This window comes from Mastacembelus armatus, chromosome 1 (assembly GCF_900324485.2).
Source record: "Mastacembelus armatus chromosome 1, fMasArm1.2, whole genome shotgun sequence".
Taxonomy (NCBI): Eukaryota; Metazoa; Chordata; class Actinopteri; order Synbranchiformes; family Mastacembelidae; genus Mastacembelus; species Mastacembelus armatus.
Genome location: NC_046633.1, coordinates 16,821,799 through 16,847,650, shown reverse-complemented (window position 1 = coordinate 16,847,650; position 25,852 = coordinate 16,821,799). Strand labels below are relative to the sequence as shown.

General features: G+C 41.9%; 1 protein-coding gene across 3 annotated transcripts; it reads left to right on the top strand.

Moving 5' to 3' along the window:
* Positions 1-1,766: 1,766 nt before the first annotated feature.
* LOC113128309 (protocadherin-10-like) lies at positions 1,767-20,318 on the top strand. 3 transcript variants are annotated; one of them, XM_026303547.1, is made up of 5 exons: positions 1,767-4,830; positions 5,986-6,044; positions 6,630-6,736; positions 17,420-17,580; positions 19,762-20,318. In XM_026303547.1, exons 1-5 carry the CDS (start codon positions 2,284-2,286, stop codon positions 19,813-19,815), a joined length of 2,928 nt encoding a protein of 975 aa, XP_026159332.1. In that variant the 5' UTR covers positions 1,767-2,283; the 3' UTR covers positions 19,816-20,318. The 3 variants fall into 3 exon arrangements, with proteins under 3 accessions (XP_026159332.1, XP_026159331.1, XP_026159329.1); XM_026303546.1 differs by having other exon boundaries at positions 17,420-17,803; XM_026303544.1 differs by lacking the exon at positions 19,762-20,318 and having other exon boundaries at positions 17,420-17,868.
* Positions 20,319-25,852: the final 5,534 nt, after the last annotated feature.

Genomic DNA, 25,852 nt, shown 5'->3' with positions numbered 1-25,852 from the left:
AATTAACTATTAGGTATAGTTAAAATGAGTTCTATCTTGACAGCACATACTGTCACTAATAATTCTCAGACAGGCCGTTATTCACAACAAATTGTTTTAGTTTTTATGCTTTAGGTGCATTTAGTTTATACTTTCTTATTTCTGAGTGCATAACTTGTAGTTATAATGTAGGTAGGTATAATGTGGTATTTGTACTTTTACTCACAAGGAAGGGATTAGAAAGGTTATTCCATCAGTGTACATTAAATCGACATTAGATGGATGTCAAAAGGTAAATAAGGTAGAAACCAGTTCCAGTGACCCCCACCCCTTCATGTAAAAGGAAAGTGGGCAGACGCGAGGGGGCGACGTTGGTCTCTGTAACGCCCTGACAGAGCTGAGAGAAAGAGGAGCTGTTGTGCGCTCTGCTCTGAGATCCGACTCCAGTGTCAGCTCGATTCAGTCACAGAGCCTCTGCTCAGACATGGGTGGAAATTCATCTAACGTCTCCTCTTTGTTTCTCCTGACTTGTATGACGAGATGCAGAATCGCGTATCACTCGCTGTTTAATCCACTGCACAATGGACACGTCGCTTTGCATTACGGCCGATATTGTTGCGCTCCGTCTATTACATTTGGAATTAAAGACCTATGCTAATTAGCTCCAATTACGCTCTTTTTCATCTTTTTGTCGTCATCCTCCAAATAGCGTGCAAGTAGTTAAACCCCTACTGTTTGTGTCTCCTCACAACTATTCATTTGCATATTTAATTTATTCTTTATGAATTAAATTAGCGCATGATGCAACTGCATTACAGTTAAGGCCAGCATGTGACGGGGGTTAATGGTGAGAATGGGAAGATGGGGGAACTAATAGGCTCCCGGCTATTACCAACACGGTAGGACTTAGGTATGACGCTTCATTACACTGAATTAAAGTAATTCGTGTGTGATCCTGCTCTGATGGAACCTTGTGTCTTACTGATGCTCACTGGCAAACAGCGCTGGAGATATTTCTTTATTTAAAATGTTTTATCTTTTCCTCCAATTGTGCCTATATGTGTGTTCATTTCAGAGAGAGAGAGAGAGAGAGAGAGGAGGGGGGTGGTGTTGGGTGGGGGGCGGAGGGGGATGGCCATGGCACTGTGGGGTATTGCGTCACAAGCTGTCTTTACTTGCGCAGGCTCTTTACATGGTGGTCTTTGGCTGTGGGCACCCTTGCAACATTCTGACTCATATGTTCGTATCAGAGCAGCGACCTAATATCAAACTGTTGAAATAATTGCGTCGAGGGCCTCATGAAACCTCACTGTCTTTTATTTTGGTGGATCGAGGGTCATTTGTCATGCTGGAAAAACTGAAAACAATCATTATCACAATAAAAAAAAAGTACTTTTCCAATTAAATATGTATGATACATTTGCGCTCCAAAGGCAGCTGCAATATTATCTACACACAGCTCCTCCGATGCAAGCTGTCACCCAGTGTTATTCGAGTTTCTTAATTCACCGAATGTGTAAAACATTTAATTTCCCTGCTACAACTGAGGATGGGCCTAGAGGAGAGAGGAGAGAAGAGGAGAGGAGAGCGCAGAGGCACTTAACTGGTTTTGTTATGAGGGCCCAATGTGTGCGCTGGCTGGCGTTGCAGAGCCCCAATCAGGTGCTATTACACCCGGTGTTTGAGAATACCATTGGCTGGTGGGGAAAGGAGCTGTGCGCAAAACCAACCCCGCTGCTCACACTCGCCTTACAGAAGCCGAGCTGAGAGCATCATCCGCTTTGAGCGCTTATAGGCGCAGTGATTACATCCTCAGAGAGAGAGACAGAGAGAAAGTTCGTCTTTCGCCAGTATTTATTTAGAAGTTGTGTTTGTTTCATCTTTTGGCGCTGCGCAAATAGGAGTTTTTGTGCTTTCGCCTCTTTTCCTCCTGTGGAATTTTCTATTTTGTTTTGTGACTTTTCTGCGAAGAAGGGGCAGTCTGTTCTGTGCACAGGGAGTGTTGGCTATGCGTCCTGGCTCCAGCCTGCAATGTTTGCGCTGACGCCAAAACTCACAGACCGGTGCAGAATTGATTAAAACAGAAAAGCTCGGATCAAATGGCTGTGCTTCTCACAGCTGAAACAACACAATGTTCCACTGACCCGAGGCAGAGGAGAGGAATTTCAGAGTCGGGCAGCCTTGTTGCTGTTTATTTCACTGCCTTTTTACGGACAGAGGAAATGGGAAATGCTCATATCTTGTAAGAAAAAGGAATAACATTTTGTTTTCGTATTGAAGTGCACTTTTATAGAGAGAGGGGAGATGATTTGGTTGATAATTCTGCTCTCCATCCTGGATGGAGCTGTCTCTCAGCTACATTATTCCGTGCCAGAGGAGCAGGAACCTGGCTCTGTGGTTGGGAATATTGCAGAGGATTTGGGGTTGGACATTACAAAACTTTCCGCTCGCCGTTTTCAGACGGTGCCTAGTTCACGGACACCTTATCTGGAGGTGAACTTAGAGAACGGTGCGCTCGTAGTGAAGGAGAAAATTGACCGGGAAGAAATCTGTAGGCAGACCATCCCGTGCCTATTACACCTGGAGGTGTTTCTGGAGAACCCACTGGAGCTCTTTCGTGTGGAGATTGAGATAATGGATATCAACGACAATCCACCCAGCTTTCCCGAGACAGACATTTCAGTGGAGATATCGGAGAGCGCCATCCCAGGGACCCGTTTCCCGGTGGAGAACGCCTTCGACCCTGACGTGGGCACAAACGCGCTCAGCACCTATGCCATAACGAATAATAACTATTTTTACCTTGACGTACAGACACAGAGCGACGGGAACAAGTTCGCAGAACTGGTGCTGGAAAAGCCACTGGACAGGGAGCAGCAGGCGGTCCACCGCTATGTGCTGACGGCTGTGGACGGGGGCATCCCGCAGCGGACCGGGACGGCTCTCCTGGTCGTTAAAGTTCTGGACTCTAACGATAACGCACCCACCTTTGACCAGTCTGTGTACACCGTTAACCTGCGGGAAAACTCTCCTGTGGGGACTCTGGTCATTCAGCTCAACGCCACGGATGTTGACGAAGGACAAAACGGGGAAATTGTATATTCTTTCAGCAATCATAACACCCCGCGTATAAAAGACTTATTCAATATCGACGCCAGAACAGGTAGGATAGAGGTGGCGGGGGAGGTGGACTATGAAGAGAGTAACACGCATCAGATTTATATCCAGGCTAAAGATATGGGTGCTAACGCGGTCCCCGCACACTGCAAAGTACTGGTCAAACTCGTGGATGTGAACGACAACACTCCAGAGATCGGTTTCAGCACTGTGACTGAATCCGTGAGCGAGCAGGATGCCCCGGGCACAGTGATCGCGCTTTTCAGCGTCTCAGACCGGGACTCCGGTGAGAATGGACAAATGAGCTGCGAGATATTGGGAGACGTCCCTTTCAAGCTGAAATCGTCTTTTAAAAACTACTACACCATCGTGACAGACGGACCGCTAGACCGGGAGAACACAGATTCATACACTATCACTGTGGTGGCCAAAGACAAGGGTCAGCCTTCACTCGCCACCAGCAAGTCCATTAAAGTGCACGTCTCCGATGAGAATGACAATGCGCCCCGTTTTACGCAGGCTGTTTATGATGTGTATGTGACTGAGAATAATGTGCCCGGTGCTTTCATTCACGCCGTGAGCGCTTTGGACCCTGATATTGGACAGAACGCTCTTATTACCTACTCCATATTGGAGTGTGACATACAGGGCATGTCTGTGGACACCTATGTGTCCATAAACCAGGACACCGGTTACCTTTACGCGCTGCGATCTTTTGATTACGAGCAGCTGAAGGAGTTTAGTTTTATGGTCCAGGCTAAGGACTCGGGTGCTGCTGAGCTCTTCTCTAATGCCACTGTAAATGTGATCATAGTTGACCAAAATGACAACGCTCCCACTGTAATAGCCCCCATCGGTAAAAACGGCACAGCCAAAGAGCACCTGCCGCGTTCTGCGGAGCCTGGCTACCTGGTGACGCGCATCGTGGCCATGGATGCGGATGATGGTGAGAACGCACGGCTGTCCTACAGTATCCTGCGGGGCAACGAGATGGGGATGTTCCGCATGGACTGGAGGACAGGGGAGCTGAGGACTGCCCGCAGGATCTCCCCCAAGCGAGACCCGCAGGGCTACTACGACCTGCTGATCGAAGTGAGAGACCATGGGCAGCCCCCTCTCTCCTCCTCCGCCAGTGTGAGCGTAATATTAGTGGACAGTGTGGTCGAAGGCCGCAGCGGGGACCGCGGCTCGGCCTCCAAGGCAAAGGAGACCTCCCTTGACCTCACCCTCATTCTCATCATCGCTCTGGGGTCCGTTTCCTTCATATTCCTCTTGGCCATGATTGTCTTGGCCGTGCGCTGCCAAAAGGACAAGAAGCTCAACCTGTACACGTGCCTGCTGGCCGGTGACTGCTGCCTGTGCTGCGGCTCGTGCTGCAGCAGGCAGGCTCGCGGCCGGAAACAGAAGAAGCTAAGTAAATCCGACATAATGTTAGTTCAGAGCACCAACGTGACGTCAGGGGTCGGGCCCGTTGGGCAGGTGCCCGTGGAGGAGTCTGGTGTTGGGGGAGTAGGAGGAGGATTCGGCTCCCATCATCACCAGAACCAAAACTCCTACTGCTACCAGGTGTGTCTGACACCGGAGTCTGCCAAAACGGATCTGATGTTCCTCAAACCATGCAGCCCCTCCCGCAGCGCTGACACGGATCACACCAACCCCTGCGGCGCCATTGTCACGGGTTACAGTGACCAACAACCAGACATCATATCCAATGGCAGTATTCTCTCTAATGAGGTAAGAGAGGTCTGAATCAGCTTTTGTCGCCCAGGGCTCCACTCAACTCCCTATAAGATGTATTAAGGGTTAACCTCTTTTAAAGATTCTCCAGAAATCAACAGCTTTGTTTGCTTCGTGTCAAAGTATGTTATCCGTTCAGGTCACGCGCAACGAAAGTATCCGAGAGGATGGAAACGGTGTCTACTATTGACTTGCCTGTTCCTCCTCGGTGGCCTTTAATCACTGTCATGCGCAATATTGATTGGACATTATTAATTGGTAAATCTCGTGTGGCCTTTTAGTTACATTTGCAACAGACTGCCTGCCACAGACCAACCTTTGTGTTGTGCGCAATAGTGAAAGAGTGTGGCAGAGATTTAGACTTTGAATGTAAAGTGCTCTAATATTCCAGTTAGGTCACCAAGCAGTCTGTTGCAAATGGAAAGCACTTTTTTATTATGGGTTTTGTAATGTTTGTTAATTATCTAAAATACACAGATGAATAGTGGATTTTTGTTAGGTGGTAAATTAAAAATGCGTAGATATGTGAAAATGACAGTGAAGGGGATACATAAAGCCAAAATTTTATTTGGAACTTAGAAAAACAATTTCGCCAAGAGAGCATTTTTGTGTAGTTGCGTCAGGAGCCTTTCATAACTGCTCCTCCTTAATCCCACTTTATATATCGTAGGCCGGTTTTAAAGTTCATGGGTGGCAAATATCATAAGGCGAGTGACTTAACATCCCTGTTTTGTGTTGTTAGTGTGTGCGCTCTGCTCAGGGAGCTGTAGAGTGGGGCTTTTTGTTGATTGCGGTGTGGCTGGAGTGGAGCCAGGCAGTCAGTCACAGCCTTGCCTTTGCTGTGAGTTAAGTATTCCGTGCACGACCCAGCATGGCAGCATCGTGAACAAAGGTTGTTCAGTTCCAGCATGGGGGCGGCTCAGTCATTTACGCATTCAATCGCCTCCCTAACCCACTCTCCCCAGCTCTCGCCTCCTCTTGCACCTCTCACTCACCAAGTAGATGCGCGCACCGTAGGTACCCCACCTCGCGCCACCGCGTTTGACAACCAACATTTTTCTCTTATGTAGCAATGAACCGGCCTTTTGTGTGTTGATCAATGTTTGGTTTGCATTAAAAGTGATCAAACGTGTGTTTCTGTGCGGTTTTTAGACAAAACATCAACGTGCAGAACTCAGCTATCTGGTGGACAGACCGAGGCGTGTCAACAGGTAGTGAAATGTACACATTCCTTTGCACGCCCACAGATACACACCACAGACACACTCGCACGCACACACACGCACACAAACACATACACACACACACACCTCACTGTGTCCAGTGAGCCACATATCAACCATCAGATCCATCAGAGGACCTTTAACATTCAACAGGCCTCGTGGATCCACAGCCTATTCACATATCTATAAATCGGAATATTACACCCATCAGTATGAATCTGTATATTCCGCATTGTTAATTGTGGTTTTGAGAGGCTACATGGTTCCCAGTGTATCCGTAATGTTCATCTCCAATTTGGCATCAGTCCCATAACTGACAGAGCAGCGCTTATTAAAGCTCTAATGCTGGATTTCATTACATGCCATGTGTAACATCCAATTTACACTCTTGACGGCCACCGTATTAAAGACTGTATTAATGTGGTGTTGATTTCTGAGTCTCCCTGTCTTTCTCCGTCTCTCTGCCCCTCATTTAATCCCTTCCCCAATACCGCCTTTCAATCTCTCCCACCCCCTCCTGCACCGTCTCCGTCCTGCTTCTCTGACATGGCTGTCTGCACTCGCCTCATCCAGTTCGGCTTTCCAAGAAGCAGACATCGTCAGCTCCAAAGACAGCGGTCACGGCGACAGCGAACAGGGCGACAGTGACCACGATGCCACCAACCGGGGTCATTCGACCGGTGAGTCCCCCCCGCCCCCCCCCCCCCCCCCGCATAATCGCACAGTCGTTTCAGTCCTCAGGGACACCCACTCCCACCGTAGTTTCAGCAGCGCGTGTTTGCAATTGTGAATTGGATAATGCTGAATTGTTGGTGCGGACCGGTGACTTTTAATTTCCTTAATTTGGGAGTATGCGAAGGCTGGGGCTCCGGGGGTGCTGGCTTGCTGGCATGAACAGCCCCGAGGTGTTGATTGTATTTCACACCCGGGTGAAAAGGAGGAATATTTGGGGAAATCTCTTGCTTTCCCCCCTTCTCTCTCTCTCTCTCTCTCTGTCTCTCTCTCTCTCTCTCTCTCTTACGCTGCTGTTTTACGGAGTGGTGCTGAAAGGACAGCGACTTGCAGCGAGGCAGTGTGAGGCCTATAGTGCTTTAGTGGCACAAATCAATAGGCTCACTCAAGTGGAAGCTAAATTGATATAATGAGAAGCATTTCAATCAGTCGGCGTATTGCACTACCTTTGCTGGTTATAGATTCAGCTGATCAACCACATTAGCAGTTTCTGCATTCTTTGTTTTCGTAAGCCAAAATCTTTGCAGTTTTGGCGTAAGTTAAAGAACAGTTTAAACCTCGGAATTAGGGAGCAGTTCCCCATCCTTGTTCTCACTTCAGGTTTATTTACTGACTCTCATTTCTCTAGTACACTTTACAGTGCGTAGCTTTTTAGAGAAGGCTTTAGGTATCATAAGCCTCCCCTTGTTCCTTCTAAAATTCCATTAGGTTAGTACCTGTTTATTGATCAGAGTGGAGTCTGACAAAAAGTGGAGCAATACAAAATCTCATTTCATATTGAATTGCCCTTTCCTTCTGAGGGATTGTTTCACATGGCCCATGTAAGACCCCTGTCTAGACCAAAGCCTGCCAAATATCATATCAGTGCTGGGAATACAAATAGAACAGATTAGAGAGGTGCTGTAGGATAGTGAATAATCCTCATCAGGCTCTACGGTGTTTGACATTATTAATGAACCAAGCCAAAATAGAGAGCCAATTTGCAGCAGTGGTAGTGTCACTTTCTGCCCTCGCTGATGAAACAGGCCGGGAAGGTCAAATTGTGCAAGACTGAAATGCAGAGTTGGAAGAAATTCAGCTTGTTTGTTTTTTTCTTCATTACATTTTTTTAAAATAAACACAGATGTTTAAATATACATTCTGAGCTGGACATTTTCCATCAGAATGGAGTCTGAATCTATGTGAGATAGCACATAGCAGAGTCATGCAGAATTTGGCAGTTTTTTTTTTTTAACATACCAGAAAGAGAACGGAAAACATGTCTTGTGTGCTACGGCTATGGGTGGATATGTGATATGTGTTTTAAAACAGTTAGTCAGTATGTAATCCCATCATCCATGACATGATACCTCTAAATAGGCCTGAGACTATATTTTAAAATGTATCTTAGATAGAACATTTTATGCAGAAAATTGTCTTGAATACCTTCTTGTTTCCTATCCCAGTTACGGGCCCAATAACATGTTTCGTCAGCTCTAGTTGGCTCCAAGCGTGCTCATTTGGCACTGGCCTGGGAGTGTACCCAGTTGGTGCTGTACTCTATATTTCATATGAGGAAACCAACATTTGTTCCTCATGTTGGATTTAGAAGGGAACAGCTTACCACTCCACGGGAGGTAATATCACACGAGTGGTAATTTGGAAAGAGGGACACTTGAGTTTCACATACTTCAGTAAACAAAACCATTTTTTTTCTCTTGGTGGTGTGTGTGTGTGTGTGTGTGTGTGTGTGTACATACTGTAGGGTTAAACACAATACCTGCATATAATCTGCTTGTATGTATGTTTTGTGTTGGAGAAAATGAGGCTTAGTGATGACGTCTGTACAGAAAAGGAGTGCTATGGGATGCTCAGATGAAATTCAGTTTAAGAGGAGAGACTGGGAGCCAGTGCTTGGCACTCCTTCATATAAGCTTAACCACAGCTGATTTGTCACTTACACATACATGCATATATGTGTGTGTGTGTGTGTGTGTGTGTGTGTGTGTGTGTGTGTGTGTTTGTGTGAGTGACATCTCCTATAGTGTAAATATATAGTATATAGAGATCAGAATATTGTTGGCAGTGACATGTGTGGGTTGTAAGATGTGTGTATGTCTGTGTGTAGTTGCCTATATGAGTGCATGTTCTTATGTAGCGAGCCAAACTGCATAGGCCTGAGCCAAGACTATGTATAGCCTACATATATTTTTGTGCATTTTTGCTGAACAAAACCCGTGTGTACACGTGTGCATGTACATGCAAAGGGATACACACAGTTATATATGCCTTGCACATATGCACAGTTGAATTCTGTGTGTCTGTTAGTATGACAAACACATATTCTTTTCCAGGGTTGGTGGCAGTGTCTCATCCTTCATTCTGTCTCCCCCACACGTTGGCTTTCCGCAACACTCGGCTGATCAGTAATTCATTTCTAGAACCTTTGCATAGCAATTATCAAAGGAGGGTTAGAGGCAAGGCTTCCTCATGGGACCGTGGCGCATGCTCTCCCTTTTGGTGCACCTCAGAATATTTCAAATCAAGTGGAAACCATTTCCAGTTGGCATATCATCAACTACACCTGCCATAGCTTCCCGCTCGGCCGCTCGTCTGACACTTTAGAAAATAAGTCTCCTGACGTGGTTTTAAATCAAAGGGACACTGCCTGTGATGCTGGGATATCACCAGATAGCTTTAAAAAGTGGGCAAATGGCTTTTCTAAAAGCAGCCTAACAGGAGCGATGCACCGCTGTGTCACGAGCCAAATCACTATTGATTGACAATTGGACCTTTTACCTCTCCATACCCAGTTTTTTCAGGTTGTTTCATCCAAATTAGACACTTTTCACTCATTATTTCCCCCATCATCCTAATAGGAGATGGCAGCAACAATTAGCAAGCAAAACAAAAAAGTGGCACATAAGAGAGAATAAAATATTCATCAGTGAAAAAATTTGGCATCTCAGAAACATTCGATCAGCTGTGGAAGGCTGCATGACGGGTGGGAGACTGGAAATGATCATTATCATGATGTTTGTTTTGGTGAGAACAGCTGTGACAAATGGGACAATTAAATCACTCTGGCAACGGTGTATTAGATGGCTGATTATGAATTAGTGGCGGGCACCATGTTGCAGTTTCCCATGTCAGTGAGCTGTCAGAGGAATTTAGCATACAGAGTTTTGAAACATCCTCCTCTTCAGCCTTTAGACACTGACGAAAGAAGGGACTATAGAATGACTGTTTGCTACAGAAATAAACATTTATGTCAAAATAATATGAGATAAAAATATGTCTGTGAATAAGGATGCCACAAAGCATGTCTCAGGTTTAGTTCAAAAGCTGACACAATTTAAAAAAAAAAAGGTTCTTGCTTAGTGTGAAGGTCAAGAAGAAAAAAAGGCTGAATGCACTCAAAAGATAATGACTTTGCGTCCATAGTAATAATAATAAAAAAAAAAAAAAACACAAAAAAAACTTATTAACAGTCTCTTAACAGACACCATAAACATCTTCAACTCTTTGGTCATTTTCATCAATTGTTCTGCTGATTATTTCTTTCTTCTTTTTTTTTTGTATTAAAAGTCAGGAAAATATTTAAATGCCTTTCAGAGTCTAACGGCAAAATAGTTTTTTTTAGTTCAAATCTCAAACAGATTAGTTTACTATCATACAAGAAAAAGAACATCAGCAAATCCTTGCACCTTGATACTAGGCCTGCACAATTTGAGGAAAATCTGCAAAACATGTGATAACTGATTTCTTAATACTGCAATGATTTCCAATAAATATTTGTGTACCTTAGCTGTACAGTTCCTGAGTGTTTCTAGCAATTAAGTGTCACTGACGGACTGCAGCTGCTTCGATCAGTAAATGATTATACATTCTTTTACTCTGCTAATCTGGGCTCTTAAGTTAAAAATGTGGGCCTGAAACTGTACACACAGAAACATAGCACAAAGCACGCAAAAGACTCTTTGCCATCATTCATGCAAACAGTGTTCCCAAACACCATTAACTAGTACAAACTGGAAAATTCCTTTCAGCCTGTCTTGCACCGGCCCCCAGTGCTTCAGCTGCAAATCTAACTATTTGCTGGTTAACTGCAGCCACCTAGCCTCTGTTCCTCTAGAGGTTATTCAACAAAACTCAAACTTGATGTGGATTTGTCTTGTTCATCGCAATTCAGGCAGCCTGTTGCAATGTGTTTATTGTATATGTTCATATTGCAATGACAATAAAAATACAATTTATTGACCAACACTAACTGGAAGCAGCAAATGATTAGGTATTTTTGCTTGGAAATTTACACAAAGACATAACACATTTATATAATAACTTCTAGAGGTGAAGACATGGTTAAAACACATCAAAAACATTAGTGCACACTCAAAGTCCTCAAAATCTACTAGCGGAAAATAGTAGAAAATACCACAAAGTAATACTAGAAGACTAAAAATAGAAGAAAAAACATTGCCCCATTAAAAACCTATTTGAATTTTGTCTTGAAGGGGCAGAGGTGTCACCACCCCTTCTAAGCTGAGTGCTTTGTTAAATATTAATAAATGTCATAGCAGACAAAGGGAAGGATCAATGAGTTTGATTAGCAAATTGGCTAAAGTACTTACATTTTGTCTTTCTTATCTCAAAGTAAGAATGTAAATCTTTAAGTGACCTCTGTAGAACATGGTTGAAAGAGTGTATTCACTTTTATATACTCAGTTATGTGTGGAAATGAATCAAATCCACAATCAGAATGTCCTGTAGGGTTTTCGAGCACACTGAAACATGTTGTCAAGTGTCATACTGAATGTGCTGGTAGAATGAAAAGGTTTTGCTTTCTGAATGAACTGAATGGCAAATTACATGTTCCTAACCCTGAAATGTCTCAAAAGAAGACACAATCGTTCCTTTTTTCGGCACAGGTACATATGAATCTGCTGAAAACATAAGATCAAAAAGTGAAAGAGATGTGTTTTCACTGCTTCAGAAAGGGGCCTTGGATATTTATTAGTGAAGTGAGACATAAGAAAGTAAGAATAATGGAAATCTCAGCAAAGTCCTGGGAGTCATAAAGATGCTTTGGCCATGAGTAACACACATATCATCCTTTCTGCCCAGAGACTTAAACCCAGTGAACATCCGCATCAGCCAGGCTGCGATGTTAAACTTCCTATAAGAAACATAAAACACGATGTCATGATACATGTTAATGTTCAGAGCGAGCTCAGGTGTTGGGTAGTGTGGTTCATTTACACTGTCCTCTAACGTGATACAGAACATAAACTACACCGCTTCAGTGCATGCTTGTGTCACACAAATATGTGCTGAGGCATCCGAGCTATCATTCCCAATGCTGATGCAACAAAAGCAGGTAGTCATAAAACTTTGAAGTTAACCCCTATGTTAGCCAAACTTATTCGGAAGAAAAAGTATGCATCATTGCATAATTTTACTGTGAAATTAGAATGCTTATAATTTCACACAGTTCTAGTGTACACACTGGTAGTTTTAATTCTGAATAAAGTCGTTTACAGTCATTCAGCACTCAGCCCCTGTCTGTCTTTGTAAACCCTAGGAGAGAAAACGTCTAAAATATGTTTTATAATTTGTCATAAAGCAGAATTAGCCCAAAACAATGCATTTATGAGCTCTCAGTCAATAGTCTGATTAAGAGTATATAGAATGGATCATTGGATTTAAAGAGTAGGCCAAGTAATGAAAAGCGTACAAACCATAGATCAATAATCAGCCTTCATTCAGAAGCTTTGGTCTTACAGCATATACGGGGCAATATTAATCAAACAGACACTATTAGGGCGAGCCGCCATCTTGCCTCTCCTTCCAACGCCAGTTGATGTATAACAAACATTGAAAATGGTAACTGCCTCTCAGAGACTCTGAACTATTTCTTTGTCTGTCATTACTGGGTATGGTGAGAGCCATCTTGCTCTGTTTTGGCCCTGGGAGGTCTCTGGTTTACTCATCACAGCCGCACTGGCCATCTCGTGTAACTCGTGAAACTATGCTACTCCCCCGCCATCCTGAGCTGCTGTCCAAATATTGACATTTTGTGCCTGTATTCTCTCCGGAACACTGGAAGACAAGATGAAAAACAGAGGTATAGACAGAAGACACCCTCTTCCTGAGGGATGAGGAGTGTTTTTGTTTTTTGTTTTTTTTTGTTTTGTTTTTTTTTGTCAAAGAGAAAAAGAGATAAAGAGAGAAGAGGAAGAAAGCAAGCAGTTAAGATTAAATGTGAGAGAAAATAACAAGAGACAGAGACAAAAGGAAAGAGACATGGAGGCAGTAATAGAGCACAGTACATATACATCCACAAAGTGTATTCAAATACAGGGCTCATGTTTTTCTCCATTTCCAGTTACTTGATGTATGTCAGGCAATGCAATTAGTCAGATCGACATGGGATTTCGGAAACACGCTGAGATGTAATGAAAAAAATGAGAAATGAAAAAAAGAACATAAGTGCTGATTGCTTATTAGCAAGTAAATTTTGTCTTCATTGTGTAGTATCATTTGCTTCTCCCTCTGGTTGTGTGTGCGTGTGTGTGTATGTGTGTGTGTGTGTGTGTGTGTGTGTGTGTGTGCGCGCGCATTCTTCCTGCTTGATGAGGTCATGATGAGAGATAGGGCTGCTGGCAGGGCCTGTCATGGCCACTCACTGTTTCAGTTGTTGTTTTGCTTCCTGCCTGAGGAAGTGAAGGTGCTTCTCAGGGATCAACAGTCACTGGGTGGCGGCTTGTCTGTCTTTTTACTTGTGTACATTTCCGTATCTCCGCGCTGACAGCATTTTAAGCATGTACGCATGTGTGTTTGCAAACATATGTGTTGATGTATTGATGGCTGTGCATTTTAAGAGTGAGCTAGCAGGCAAAAGTCACTAAGTAGTATAGATGGTAGTGACAAGAGTTTCTCAGAGTGATCTACGGTAAACAGTGACTGCAGCAGACTATATTTACACATCATCTCCAGAATACAATGTGCCCCAGTGCTTACTTAAAAACATACTGAGATAGGAGAGATATGGAACAAACTGAACTTTCCGTTAATCCTTTAGTATTTTGTATTTTTCCGTGTATGCACATCCATGTTTTTTCTGCATAGTTGCAGGTTCTGCACCTGCACGTTGTTTGCACATTTAGGAACACAAGCACGAGAGCAACCAACTACTTTATCTGCACAACAGCACAGAGATGATTGGAAGGGCTGAGGTGAACACCCTCGTGTGTGTGAGGAGGAAATTAATTTGCAAAAAGTCCATTAAAAGGCCAAAGACTAACTGTAAAGTGGTAATTAACAGAAACGCCATGATTTATATGCCCCCAACCCTTATAGACAGCATAAATATACATTAACTCCAGGGGTGAATCAGAGGGTAACTGCAAGTAAATGCCACTCAAAATCTGAATTAGTATTTACACAGATCTCCCACAGTAGCTTTCTCAGACAGTTCCTGAAATTTAGAGATTCTTATTTTGTTCTCCACCGGATCGTGATCTCTCTTCGCTGCTGTTGACCCCCAACCCACACATGCTAGGTAGTGATAAAAACAAACGAACCCTTTGGCAACAAAAGCACTGACTAGTGCTGATTCTGTGAGCCAGACAGGAAAGGCAGAGGTAAACAGAGCACACAGACATCTGATGTATTTAAAAGTTGCTGAATCAAACATAATATGTTAAGTAAAATACCAAAGAAAGCAGCTGTCACTCTATAGGCAGATTTATTTTCTCAATCTCTGTTCTTCTGTAGCTTTACTCAGATAAACAATGGGTTATGAAATACTGTGCAGTAAACTGCTAATCCTCAGTTGACTTAATTAACTCTATTTAGATTTACCCATGATTTTACATCTACATACTCCTGACATTTTCTACGATTAATCATATTAATTAACTGGGAAAGGCTCCAGCCCCACATGACCCTGAACAGATAAACTACAAAAAGCCGGATGGTTAACAAAGGCTCAGAGGTGTGTGTTAAGTTGGAGAGTTTTTTTTATTTTTGGTGCTTGAATCAGCATCTTCTGCTCTCTGCCCACCACTCTCTGACCCCTTTCCCATCTCCATCTGTGAGGCCCGGGTCTCCCCCTGTCTTTTCTGGCCATTGCACTTTCCATCTGCGACTGCTTGGGTCTCCCCTCTCCTTCCTTATGGTTCCTGCAGTCTTGCTGCTTCTCCTGCCTGCTGTTTCTGTCTGTGAAATCTGCAACTCTCTCCGTCTGTTTGGCCCTCACAGTTCTCTGGCTCTCTGGTCACTGCACAGTCGTGTTGACCGTCTCACTCCCCGTGAGGCTTGAATTAGCAACACCATTAGATCCAGACAATGCACACAAACACACACACAGAAAAAATGCAATTCACAGTCACAGCAATGACAGTGTTGACAGCATAGCTGTTAACCATTTACCAGACACTAGCCCATCTATTTTCCTTAATAATGGTGGAAAAACAAGTAAAAATGCTGCATGCAGTAACCGTACTACAAATCATGTTTACTTTCCTAGAAATAGTTGATACTGTAATGCTGTATTTGCATCTTTACTACAAAGAGCTTTACTTTAGACCTTAACTTTTGTTTGATTGATGTTCTCATTAACCATCAGTGTAGGTGAATATTAAGTATAACTAAAAATATGGATGAATCTTTTTTTTTAATCCAACAACCTGTAAAGGATGAATATAGCCTGAAAGGAAAAATTCAGGGCAAAAACAAATCGGCACATACTCACTGCACCACTTGACGCTGCTTGTTAAGCTTATTGGTTTGAGTGCAGAGTAATAACTGAAAGGTGACTCCGATGAGCATATTGACATTTTTACCAACTCTGCCCTTTTCTCATTTTGACTATGTAGGGTGAAGAGTAAGTCAGCTCTGTTATGGAGATAAAAGATAATCAAGTGGGTACAACGAAAGTTAGGGAGGTGGTTGTACAACATGTTTTTACCAGTGGAAATACATCCTTCCCAACAAGAGGACTGATTGATGTGATCATACCATAATGATGTAGTGCTTAACATAAGGTGGTTTTCATTTACTGTTTTTGTCTGTTGGCGGAACAAGTCCGAAATGCATGGACCAGTAGAGCGAAGGCTTTTAGTCCGACGGAACAATTAAAATTAAAAATCTGACATTGTACTTACGATCGGACACACTTTTTTTTCTTGCCACTTTCAGAGAAGGTAAAGATCATACATAATACATGGCTCAGCTGATATTTACTCGTAATAGCAAGAATGTGGCCAAGGACCTTTTTGTTCCTTTCTTAAGCCTGCAGATAAAGTTGAAGTTGCTGTAGCAAAGCACAGAGACTTGCCATCTTATAGTACTAGAGGTAATATTATGCTATCATATTACTTCATGGGGTTGGTTGCATTGATTTATTCTGATTATTAAAAGTGATATACATTATTCTGCTATCTCTCCTTAGAAGATTTTTCCTCATCTGTGTTTATAAATACTTAAAGCATAAGCTTATCTTTCTCTAGTAGAATATCTGTTGATATGTATATGTCTGTTTGTGTGTGCATGTGGCTGCTTTTAGTAACAGACGAACTATGGCATTATCAGTCCAATGGATCAGTGGAATAGATTTGTGTAAGTACACCCTTTGATCTGAAGGCCTCTCAAGCCTCAGGGAATTGCAGATAACAAGATAGCTGCTTTCTTTGTTTCTCTGCCTCTCTTTTCCCATGTACAGGTATCTCTTTCTTCCTTTTGTCGTTTTTTTTTTTCCGCTTTGACCGGCACATTCCAACACTTTCCCACAATGTCACAGCTTCACTAGCAAAGTGGGAAAAACTGGGAAAACTACAAATCCAATCAGCACAGAAGTAGAAAATGACTGCAGGGTCTCATTATTATGATGACTTTGTTCATGTTTCTTGTTCCTTTTATGATCTCTCTCGTTTCCCCCCTTCCTCCTCTCTTTATTCTCTCTAAAAGAGTGTAATTAACATAACTGGTACCTCTTTCATGCTGGTTGTGTGTGTGTATGTGAGAGTGTGTGTTATTCTATTATATCATTTCAGATGTTAATTTAATCTTTTTTAGGTTGACGTTTTGTTTTTGGCATCAGCTCTGTGTCAATTACACACTTTGTCGGTTTGTATACGGATGATTGACATTAGAGTGTGATTAAGCAGCCAGTGAATACTTTGTTGGTTTTTGTGGCACATTTCTTAAGATAATCGTCGTTTTTTTGTGCAAGAATGATGGGATATGGATTCACATTTTGTCTCTTGGTGGGAATCAATTGTGAGCCTGAGTATGTTGATGTGGAGATGGGGTAAAATGTTTTTGCAACACCACATCACTTTGATTGCACATTTCATTCGGAATGAATGAGGTGAGGAGGAAAACAAACAATTCTCTTCATCAATGTTGGCCTTGTCTCTTTGATGAATAGCTTTGCTGCGTTTTTTGTGCATACGACATTGGCAAGTGATTGCTAACTTGTGTTCTCTCTTCTGGTCTCTTTCTCTCATCTCCCTCTCCATCTCGCCTTTCCACTCTAAATATCTACAACTCTTCTCTACTCATGCTCCCTCTTACTTCCATCTCAAATATTCTATCCTCTCTGTAATTCATCTTTCTATCGTCCATCCCTGTCTCTACCTCCTCTACAGGTGCTGACCTGTTTTCCAACTGCACAGAGGAGTGCAAGGCCCTGGGTCACTCGGATCGCTGTTGGATGCCTTCCTTTGTGCCGTCCGATGGGCGCCAGGGGCCGGACTACCGCAGCAACCTGCACGTCCCCGGCATGGATGCCACACTTCCTGACACTGAGGTACCCTCCTCCGTCGACCTCTCCGACCAACTCACCATGACCTCGTCCACCGCCTCGTCCAATGATAGGGCATTCTCCACCTTTGGCAAGGACGGTCAAAGGTCACAGTCACACCACAGCCTTCACCATCACCTCCATCAGCAACCTCAGCAGTACAGCTCCAGCACGCTAGAGAGGAAAGAGTATGATAGGGGGACCCTACCGTACAAACCCACCTTTCTCTGTGAGTATCAGTATGAAAGTTCCCTGGGACCGTATGACTTTGGTCTGGTCCAGTACAGATACTAAAGGAGGGGACTATGAAACTGCCTCTTGATTCTGATCTGGACTTTTTATGTTGTTTATCAACTTTTATTTCTTCTGTTTTTAAGGAGCTTTTAAAAAATGTGGCTTTATGTTTTGTTGTATTTTTCTTTTTTTTTTTAAATGTAAAATGTTATCTATTATTACTAATTCCCCTTCTCCAAAACCCACCTTAAAATTCAGTCTAACCCCATCCTAACCCTAAAATGCTGTCTGTAATTATGTGACTTATTCCAAAATAAACTAAATTTGAATTGGACTTGTTTAAAATGCTGTGGCCCCATTTTGTTTTTCATTTTCTCTAAATTTACCCCTCAAAGTCTTTTCTAATCAGCCTTTTTATCTGATGCTCATATATGCAAAGGTTATCATTACCAGTACATTTTATATTCTTACATCCTTGCACACATACAATTAAATGTTGGTTATAGTTTAAAAACATTTAAGTGCATAGAGAGGAAATGAAAGATAGATCATCTCATTGTAATGGACATCCTTTTCCATTTGTTCAACAACAGTTTTGCTCGAACACGACGACTTCCCTACTGAATAGCTTGAAAGGTGAAATGTACAACCCACGCTTCTTCTTTTTCACAAAGACTGAAGTCCATTCTGTTCTAAAAAGGAAGTCTTGAGTATGTACTCGCTTGCTTATGGATCAATAGCTGACATAGAGACGGGTGGGTGAGGTGGGCTGTCAACCATGAGGTCAAGATTCCTCAGCCTGAAAAGTCACACACAAGATTTTGTGCAAGAAAGGAGGGAAAATATTACAATATGAAGTAAGTTTAATTTGGCAAATGAAACATATTGATATGTATTAGAGTTAAACTGATTTTCTAGTTGGATTTCTAAAGAAGCTGAACGAGATGAAAAGAATGGCAGGACACTTCATGCCGCTTTCAGTTGCTTTCCAAGCTCCCACATTACATGAATATTCCATTAGCTCTAAGAGTAGAGAATGGATTCGATATAGACATTCAGTAGAGAAGTCATTTCCAGTCAAGTCACCACCATGTTAACCACCATCCTCCATGATCCTGCATGCTGATTGTGAGCTGTCTCTCAGGTAAACGATGAGCACCATACTCTGCTTTTTTTCCCCCTATTTTCTTGTTTGTGACTTAGCAAACAGAGCCAGGCAATGTTCCTCTTGCACATCAAGTCTGTGTGAAAAATAATTTGTATTTAGCCTGTAGGTGCTAGAGCCTGCTTTGCTCCAAATATAGCTGCCTGCGCATCTGCTCATCACGTGTAACTCGCAGGGTTAGGATAACTGCACTCCATGTTCACCCAATCCAAAACTTTATTTCCTTTTATTTTATTTATTTATTTTGTTGATTTACGATTTCCCCCACTTTTCCTGGTCTGTTCAAATAAATCAAGCCCACCCTGTCATGGCAAAGGTTTTGTTGTTCATCAGTCTGTAAAAATATGAGAATAGTCCCAGAGGCAGAGGCGCTATTAACCAATAGACATTATGTTCTACTTTTAAAAATAGCACCATATGCTACCACTGGCAATGGCAATGCTCTGATCACCAGTATTGCCTTGATAAAGGGTTTATAAATGTTTAATGATCCATTTGTAGATAATTAATGAAGCAATTAGTACTCTGTGTATTTTCTATGCAAGCATTATGTAGCCACCGAATTCTGAACATTTATCTTTGCTGACGGACGTGTTTTACCCAATTCCCAAATTAGTTTTAACATTGTACTGGGAGGACCAGCCTTTAGGGTATATAAATAACTTCACAGAGAGTCCTTTGTGGCATGTATCCTTCAAGAGATGGTATTTCGAGCCAATTGTGTCAGTAAAAAGTCTCAAGGGAAAGGGTGTCATTTGTCTTAACGAGCGTGTTCTCTGTCTTTTCAGCCCGCAAAAGGATTTGCTAGCTCGTTCCACGTGGATCTGTCAGAGACAGCGTGAATTTCTGTACCACCAACACTGATTCTAGAGACAGCGAACTCAAACTAAACAAACAGCAACCTGGACGACAGCAACCTTGGCTGAACTTTATTTTCTTGTGTGGCGAACTATAACAAAGCCTTGGCAGTGGTCGCCGAGGGAGGGAAGGAGAAATAAATACCGAGTAGCTGTAAACCTCTCGATACCTGAAGAGCAATCCAAGGCCTTATTCCTCTCAGCAGGACTGAGATTTGGGCCAAAACACTCAACTTGTGAAGATTATAAAATCATCAGCAAAAAGAGGAGATGAAATGAAAGAGGAATACAAAACAATGAGAAAAAAAAAAAACAACTAAGACAACTTAACTCACAGAGGTGTTTTTCTTTTTCTGTTTTTTTGACTGAGGAGTTAGCCTCTAGAGATCTGTGTGTGCCTGTTTACATGGAGAAAAAAAAAACTCATGTTTCTGTACAAACTTCAACGTCACACGGAACCCTTTAGCTATTTCTACGGTCACCACTAAGCCAACTGTATAGAGACTGTGTGGGGATGATGGGGGGGGGGGGGGGGGGGGGGGGGGGGTTGGATTGACAGCCAGAGAGAGAGAGAGCGAGTCTGAGCAAGAAACAGTTAGATAGAGAGAGCAGAGAGCAGGTGTTGTACAGGTGTAAAATGACAGAAAAAAAGGACGAGGGCACAAGTAGAGATGATGTGCAGTACTATAAATTCTGTATCTCCAGTTTTTTGACTTGACTGTCTTTATATAACTTCTCTTTTTTGTTTCTGTTGTTCTTTCTGTGTGGTTAAAGTGTGCAGACTCTAACATATTCCAACTTACAGTTACTGACAGGAACATATGGTCCGGAGACGGGCTCAGTCCTCTTTCGAGTTTAGCCACTTCAGGAAGGAGATTTTAACAAATACACTGCGTAGGAAGAGGAGCTAAAACTATCTTCATGTTCACTTTATCAATAAAGTATCCTAAATGAATGTTCTCATTTTTAAATTAGTGACTCCGACTTCTCCAGTTCCTTCCTGAGCTGACTGCGGAGAAAGTGACATGACCCTCTGACCAGGATGTGGTTCCCTTAACGCCATTGGCCTATACATACAACAATCAGACACATTCAGTGGTTTTTATCATGTGTGCAAAGTGTTTACTGTGCTATTTTAAAAAGCTTATAAATGAATATAAATTTATATATATAACAATATATATCTATATATACAATATACTTTTTTCTGAAAACTGTGTAACCACTGGTTAGTTTCTACACCTCATAATGTCTTTCAATCTAATAATACCAAGTGCTACAAAATCAAGACTTGTATCAATTAAAATGGAGGGGCAAACCCCTTCACACCAATTAAGGATTAAATTGATGTTGTTATTTTTTCACCGTTTACATTCGCTGGGCCTTGTTGTGTGTAGCGAAGACACCATTGAGTTGTTTTGGCCTGTTGTGTATTTTTACTGGCGGAATATGTATTCATATTTAAGAAGGGGGACTATCACAATCGAGCTAGATATCAAAGGTTTTATAATCATATAAGAAAGGCATACACATTAATATGGACATTGACAATACACGCTGAGGCACAAGTATGGTGCGCACACACGCACGCATACTTACACATGCACACACACACACAGGTCAAGTGGTGATAAATAAACAGTGTCATTGAAGCTCTTTAATGTGTGTTTTGTCGCAATCGCCTGGGAATAATATCATGTAATGGGTCAATAAAACAAAAGTAAGAGCCTGCAGCCATGCTAGTGGCTTTGTGAGGCTGCACTTTGGCACAGGTGTGCTTTGAGCTAAACGCTAATGTCAGTATACTAACGCTCACAAGGACAATGCTAGCATGTTGATGTTATACTGTTTGCTGTGTACATTATCTTACTTTAACATGCTAATATGCAAACATTTCCTATTTTGTACCTAAGAGAAAGCACAGTTAAGGCTGAGTGGAGACAGCTAATGGGTCATAAACCAAAGTATAGCTGATAACTGAAGGGATCATCAGTTCATCCTGAGGGAGACACACACAAAACATTTGCACCAAATTTTATGACAATCCATCCAATATAAACTAAAGACGGCAACATGCTGATGGAACTACAGGAAAACAATGGATCAACAAAGTCATTAGGTTACATCTTCTGAAAAGTATGAATGCTATGAACCCTGGGGAACATCAATGTCTATTCAGAAATGTGTGCACACTCGTCAAGTATATATTAGGATTTATCAGCTTAAAAATAGACACATTGACCTGCTCAGACTACAGGAATATCAGGGCGGTCACCAAAGTCACTTGGTTCATCCTATGGGAATCCTAACTCAGATCGTATGGCAATCCATCCAACAGATGTCAAAATAAATTCAGTCTGGACCAAAGTGGTGGACTGACTAATTGACAATGTTGTAAAATTGGATTAAATTGTCTCTTTGTTGCAATCAGAGGACCCAGTAGAAACATTTACAGCTAAAAGCAGCTGTTCAACAGCCAGACCATTTCTCCAATCAAATCAATGAAACTAACTATTACTGACAAATTTCACAGCACAAATTCACAGCTTTAACTGTTCTCACATGAATTTTCATGAAAAGATGGGATCCCCAAAGAATGTCAGACTTTCAGGATGTAATCACCATGGTTTTGCTCTACTTTCCTCATTCCCTGACCTCAATAGCTCATCAAAAAAAAGGGGGGGAAAACAACCCAAACTTTTCTGATGCCTTCACTTTAGACTTCTGCCTGATTCCTTCAAAAACCACTGGTGCCATTGCTCCTAAATTCCACTCCCCTCCCTTCACTACAGTGTGATCTTCACATGTCCTGGCACAAGTTCACACACACAAAAGGAAGAAGAAGAAGAGTACTGCTCTGGATATAGTGCTGTAAATAACGTCTGGGGTCATGCGGGAGACACAGGTCTAAAAACAGAGATGATCTGTCTTTTACAAGATAACCTTCATTTGGAGCTGGGACACATGTGACCAGTGCATGCGAATGATCTGGTGGTCACATGTTTGAATTATTGCCTTTGGGGTTCTGATTAAAATCTCACCCAGACTCAGAGTATGTCTAAAAGAGGTCATAGACTTATTAGGACAAGGTAAAATAGGGTAATCCAATTACTACCAACATGTTTTGAGCACAAAAAAAATTACCATGTTATTTGTGTAATTACTGGCCCATTATTATCCTGTCATTACCAAAGATGTTACATGTTTATCAATTTTATTACATACCATTAATCTAATGTAAAATGGGTAACTATTTCTAATGACTCTTGATGCAAATGATATCTGACTTTCATTGCAGATACTAAAATTTTTTGACATGCTGTGTGTGTGTGTTAAAACAATTGCCTAAATTTAATCAGTTAAGAGTTAGAATGGCTTTCCTGATTTAGATGAGAATATATCTGACTAAAGTAAACAGTCAAAAGATCAGGGTATCCTAATGTAACCTGATTCATATGATGTGTCGCCTGATCATGTCTAAAGGCAAACACAGTTACAGCTATTCTTAATAGCTATGCTGGTGTGTGAAAATCATGTGATTGTTGAGAGAGACAAAACACAGTAATCACTGAAATGAGGATAGAGGCACTCACTGAAAGACAGTGTCTCCTTTATGGCATTAAAAGGGTTGTTTGTGTATGTGTAAATATTATCAGATGGTTGAAAAATGCAAAAAAAACCAGCGTAAAGATAAGAAATTTGAACCCTGACATTTTTTCACATTTGCACCTAGCCAAAACAATATGTGTCCTGGGAATGTTTTAATGTAAAGTTCAATAACTCTTCTTCTGTATTACAAACGTATTCCCAAGTATTGTGTAATTAGAATGTTTTTACATCCTCATCACCTTGCTGTAAAAAGGGGTAATGCATTGGCTTTGTAAGGCTGGGTAATGCTTGACATGGCTACCATGGCTCACAACAACAACAACAACAACAACATTAATAATAATAACCTTTATTTATATTGAGAACTACCAAACGTATAAAATAACATTTCTTTTTCTGTTGCTTTATTTTGTGGACTACCATATAAACATGTTTTGCCCTCATGTTTTTTTTTTAGCAAAATATACTAAACTGCACACTGATAAAGTACTGTGGCTAATCATCAACTTTGAAAACACTGTTTAAAAATTGTTTCCTGATTTAGTCCCTAAAATATTCAGTCAGATAGGAAGTAAACAAATCTAAGAATCTGTCCATGTAGCCAGTGCCAAGTTCAAATACACGTGAGCTTATAATGCAACAAACACATTTCATTCTGAGCTTGGGAATATTCAGTGCTGTAAAATATTCCAAACCTGATGTTCGTTTACTAGAATTGGAACTGGATATGTTCATATACCACAAGATATGGTCGCAATTTCCAAGTTTGATACCCAGCTATATAGTAAGCAAGGAAGAGGTAATTTATTGACAGGGCAAGTCAGACCTGTAGGTGGAGACTGACATTCTATCAATGGCGGACCTGATCTAGTTGTCCTTCAAGGCACCTTCTTGGCAGACAGACAGAAAACGAGTCATTACGACTGAATCATCTTGTCTATCTCTCTTCTTCTCTCCATACAAAGTTGAGTGAGGTGACCTAGCTGTCTGTCTGAACACCCAAGCCTGTCCCTCATATTCTTCCACTGGCAGACGCACTTCATTACTGTGGCTAAAAAGACTTTCAAGAGACCCCATCAGCCATCATTTACACAGCCTGGCCCTATCACCTTTCACCACAGCCAACTCATCAGACAAACGCATCCTGCCACCCACAACAGGCCACACGCCCCTGCAGACACAAATGTACAAACTGGACACATATATACTGCTCTGCTTCCTCCTTTACATTCCTATCCCTGAATGCCCCATCAGTCATAATTTAGATCGCACACTTTCTCACACAAACACACAGACACACACACGCACACGCACACACACACACACACACACACTCAAGGATCCTTGAGCTCTTTTCCCCAGCCAACTCATCAGGCCAGAGCAGCTATTACAGTGAGCGCTCTGATGCCCATTTCTCCTCTCATCTCTTTTCTTATCTGCTGGCCAGCTAGGTCTGCAGCAACCTATTGACCTGAGACATAGCCTCACTGGCCCATTGACCTGGATGTACTGTAGGCATTTAACTGCTATCTTTCCACCTGTTAAACTCCATCCAACAACTGTTCATTTTATTCATTTCACCTCAGGTAAGGCAGGTTTGACATTGTGTTTGCCACCTGGCCAAATGGTTGTCTGGATGATGTCACGATGCCAAGACATTACAGAAGAACAGCAACTTGTCAGCACAAATCTGTTTCACTTCACTTTTCTTTGCACCAAACAGCCCATATAAGGTCCACATATTTAAGCATGTACCCTTTAAAATATAGATTGTGTGTTTAACAGTAATCTCTGATGGACTGGCAGCCTGTCCAGGGTGTACCCCTGCTTTTCACCTAAAGAGAGCTGGGATAGGCTGCAGCAGATCCCCATGACCCTAAATAAGAATAAGCGGGTATAGATAATGGATGCATATATGTTTAACAGTAATGTAACTGCATAATGAGGCATCTGAGTCTAAAGATTAATTTTTAATTAAATTACTTCCGGAGATGACTCCTCTGGATGTTTTCAAAGTGAGGACAAAACATTTTTAATTACATTTTTGACTAAACACAACATGGTTAATTAATTTGTTGTTTGACTCAATATAAAAGTGACGAATGTCAAAAACAGATTCTGTTTATTTTCATTCATGTTGTCTTTACCTTTTATATTCCAGGTGTCGTAAAATAGCTGACAGTGTCTTTTACAGTCTGATGAACTACAAAACGGTGTGGTACAGACTGTACCAGAAAAACCATCCAAGCCAAAATTACTTTCTTCAGTGCTTTTCTTAGCTGCTCTCAGAAATGAATAGGAGTCCATGTACTTTATTTCAGTTTCCTAAGATGACCTTCTCCAAACCACTGAGGCCACAGCTACTGAAATCCTTCTTTGTTCCAAACCTGCCTGACACTTCTAAGAGAGAGTG

Bases quoted from the DNA above. Each gene is read 5' to 3' on its own strand.
- LOC113128309 (XM_026303544.1), top strand. From the start codon at position 2,284: ATGATTTGGTTGATAATTCTGCTCTCCATCCTGGATGGAGCTGTCTCT. The intron at 4,831-5,985 runs GTAAGAGAGGTC...TGCGGTTTTTAG, and splicing joins GCAGTATTCTCTCTAATGAG to ACAAAACATCAACGTGCAGA. The intron at 6,045-6,629 runs GTAGTGAAATGT...CGCCTCATCCAG, and splicing joins AGACCGAGGCGTGTCAACAG to TTCGGCTTTCCAAGAAGCAG.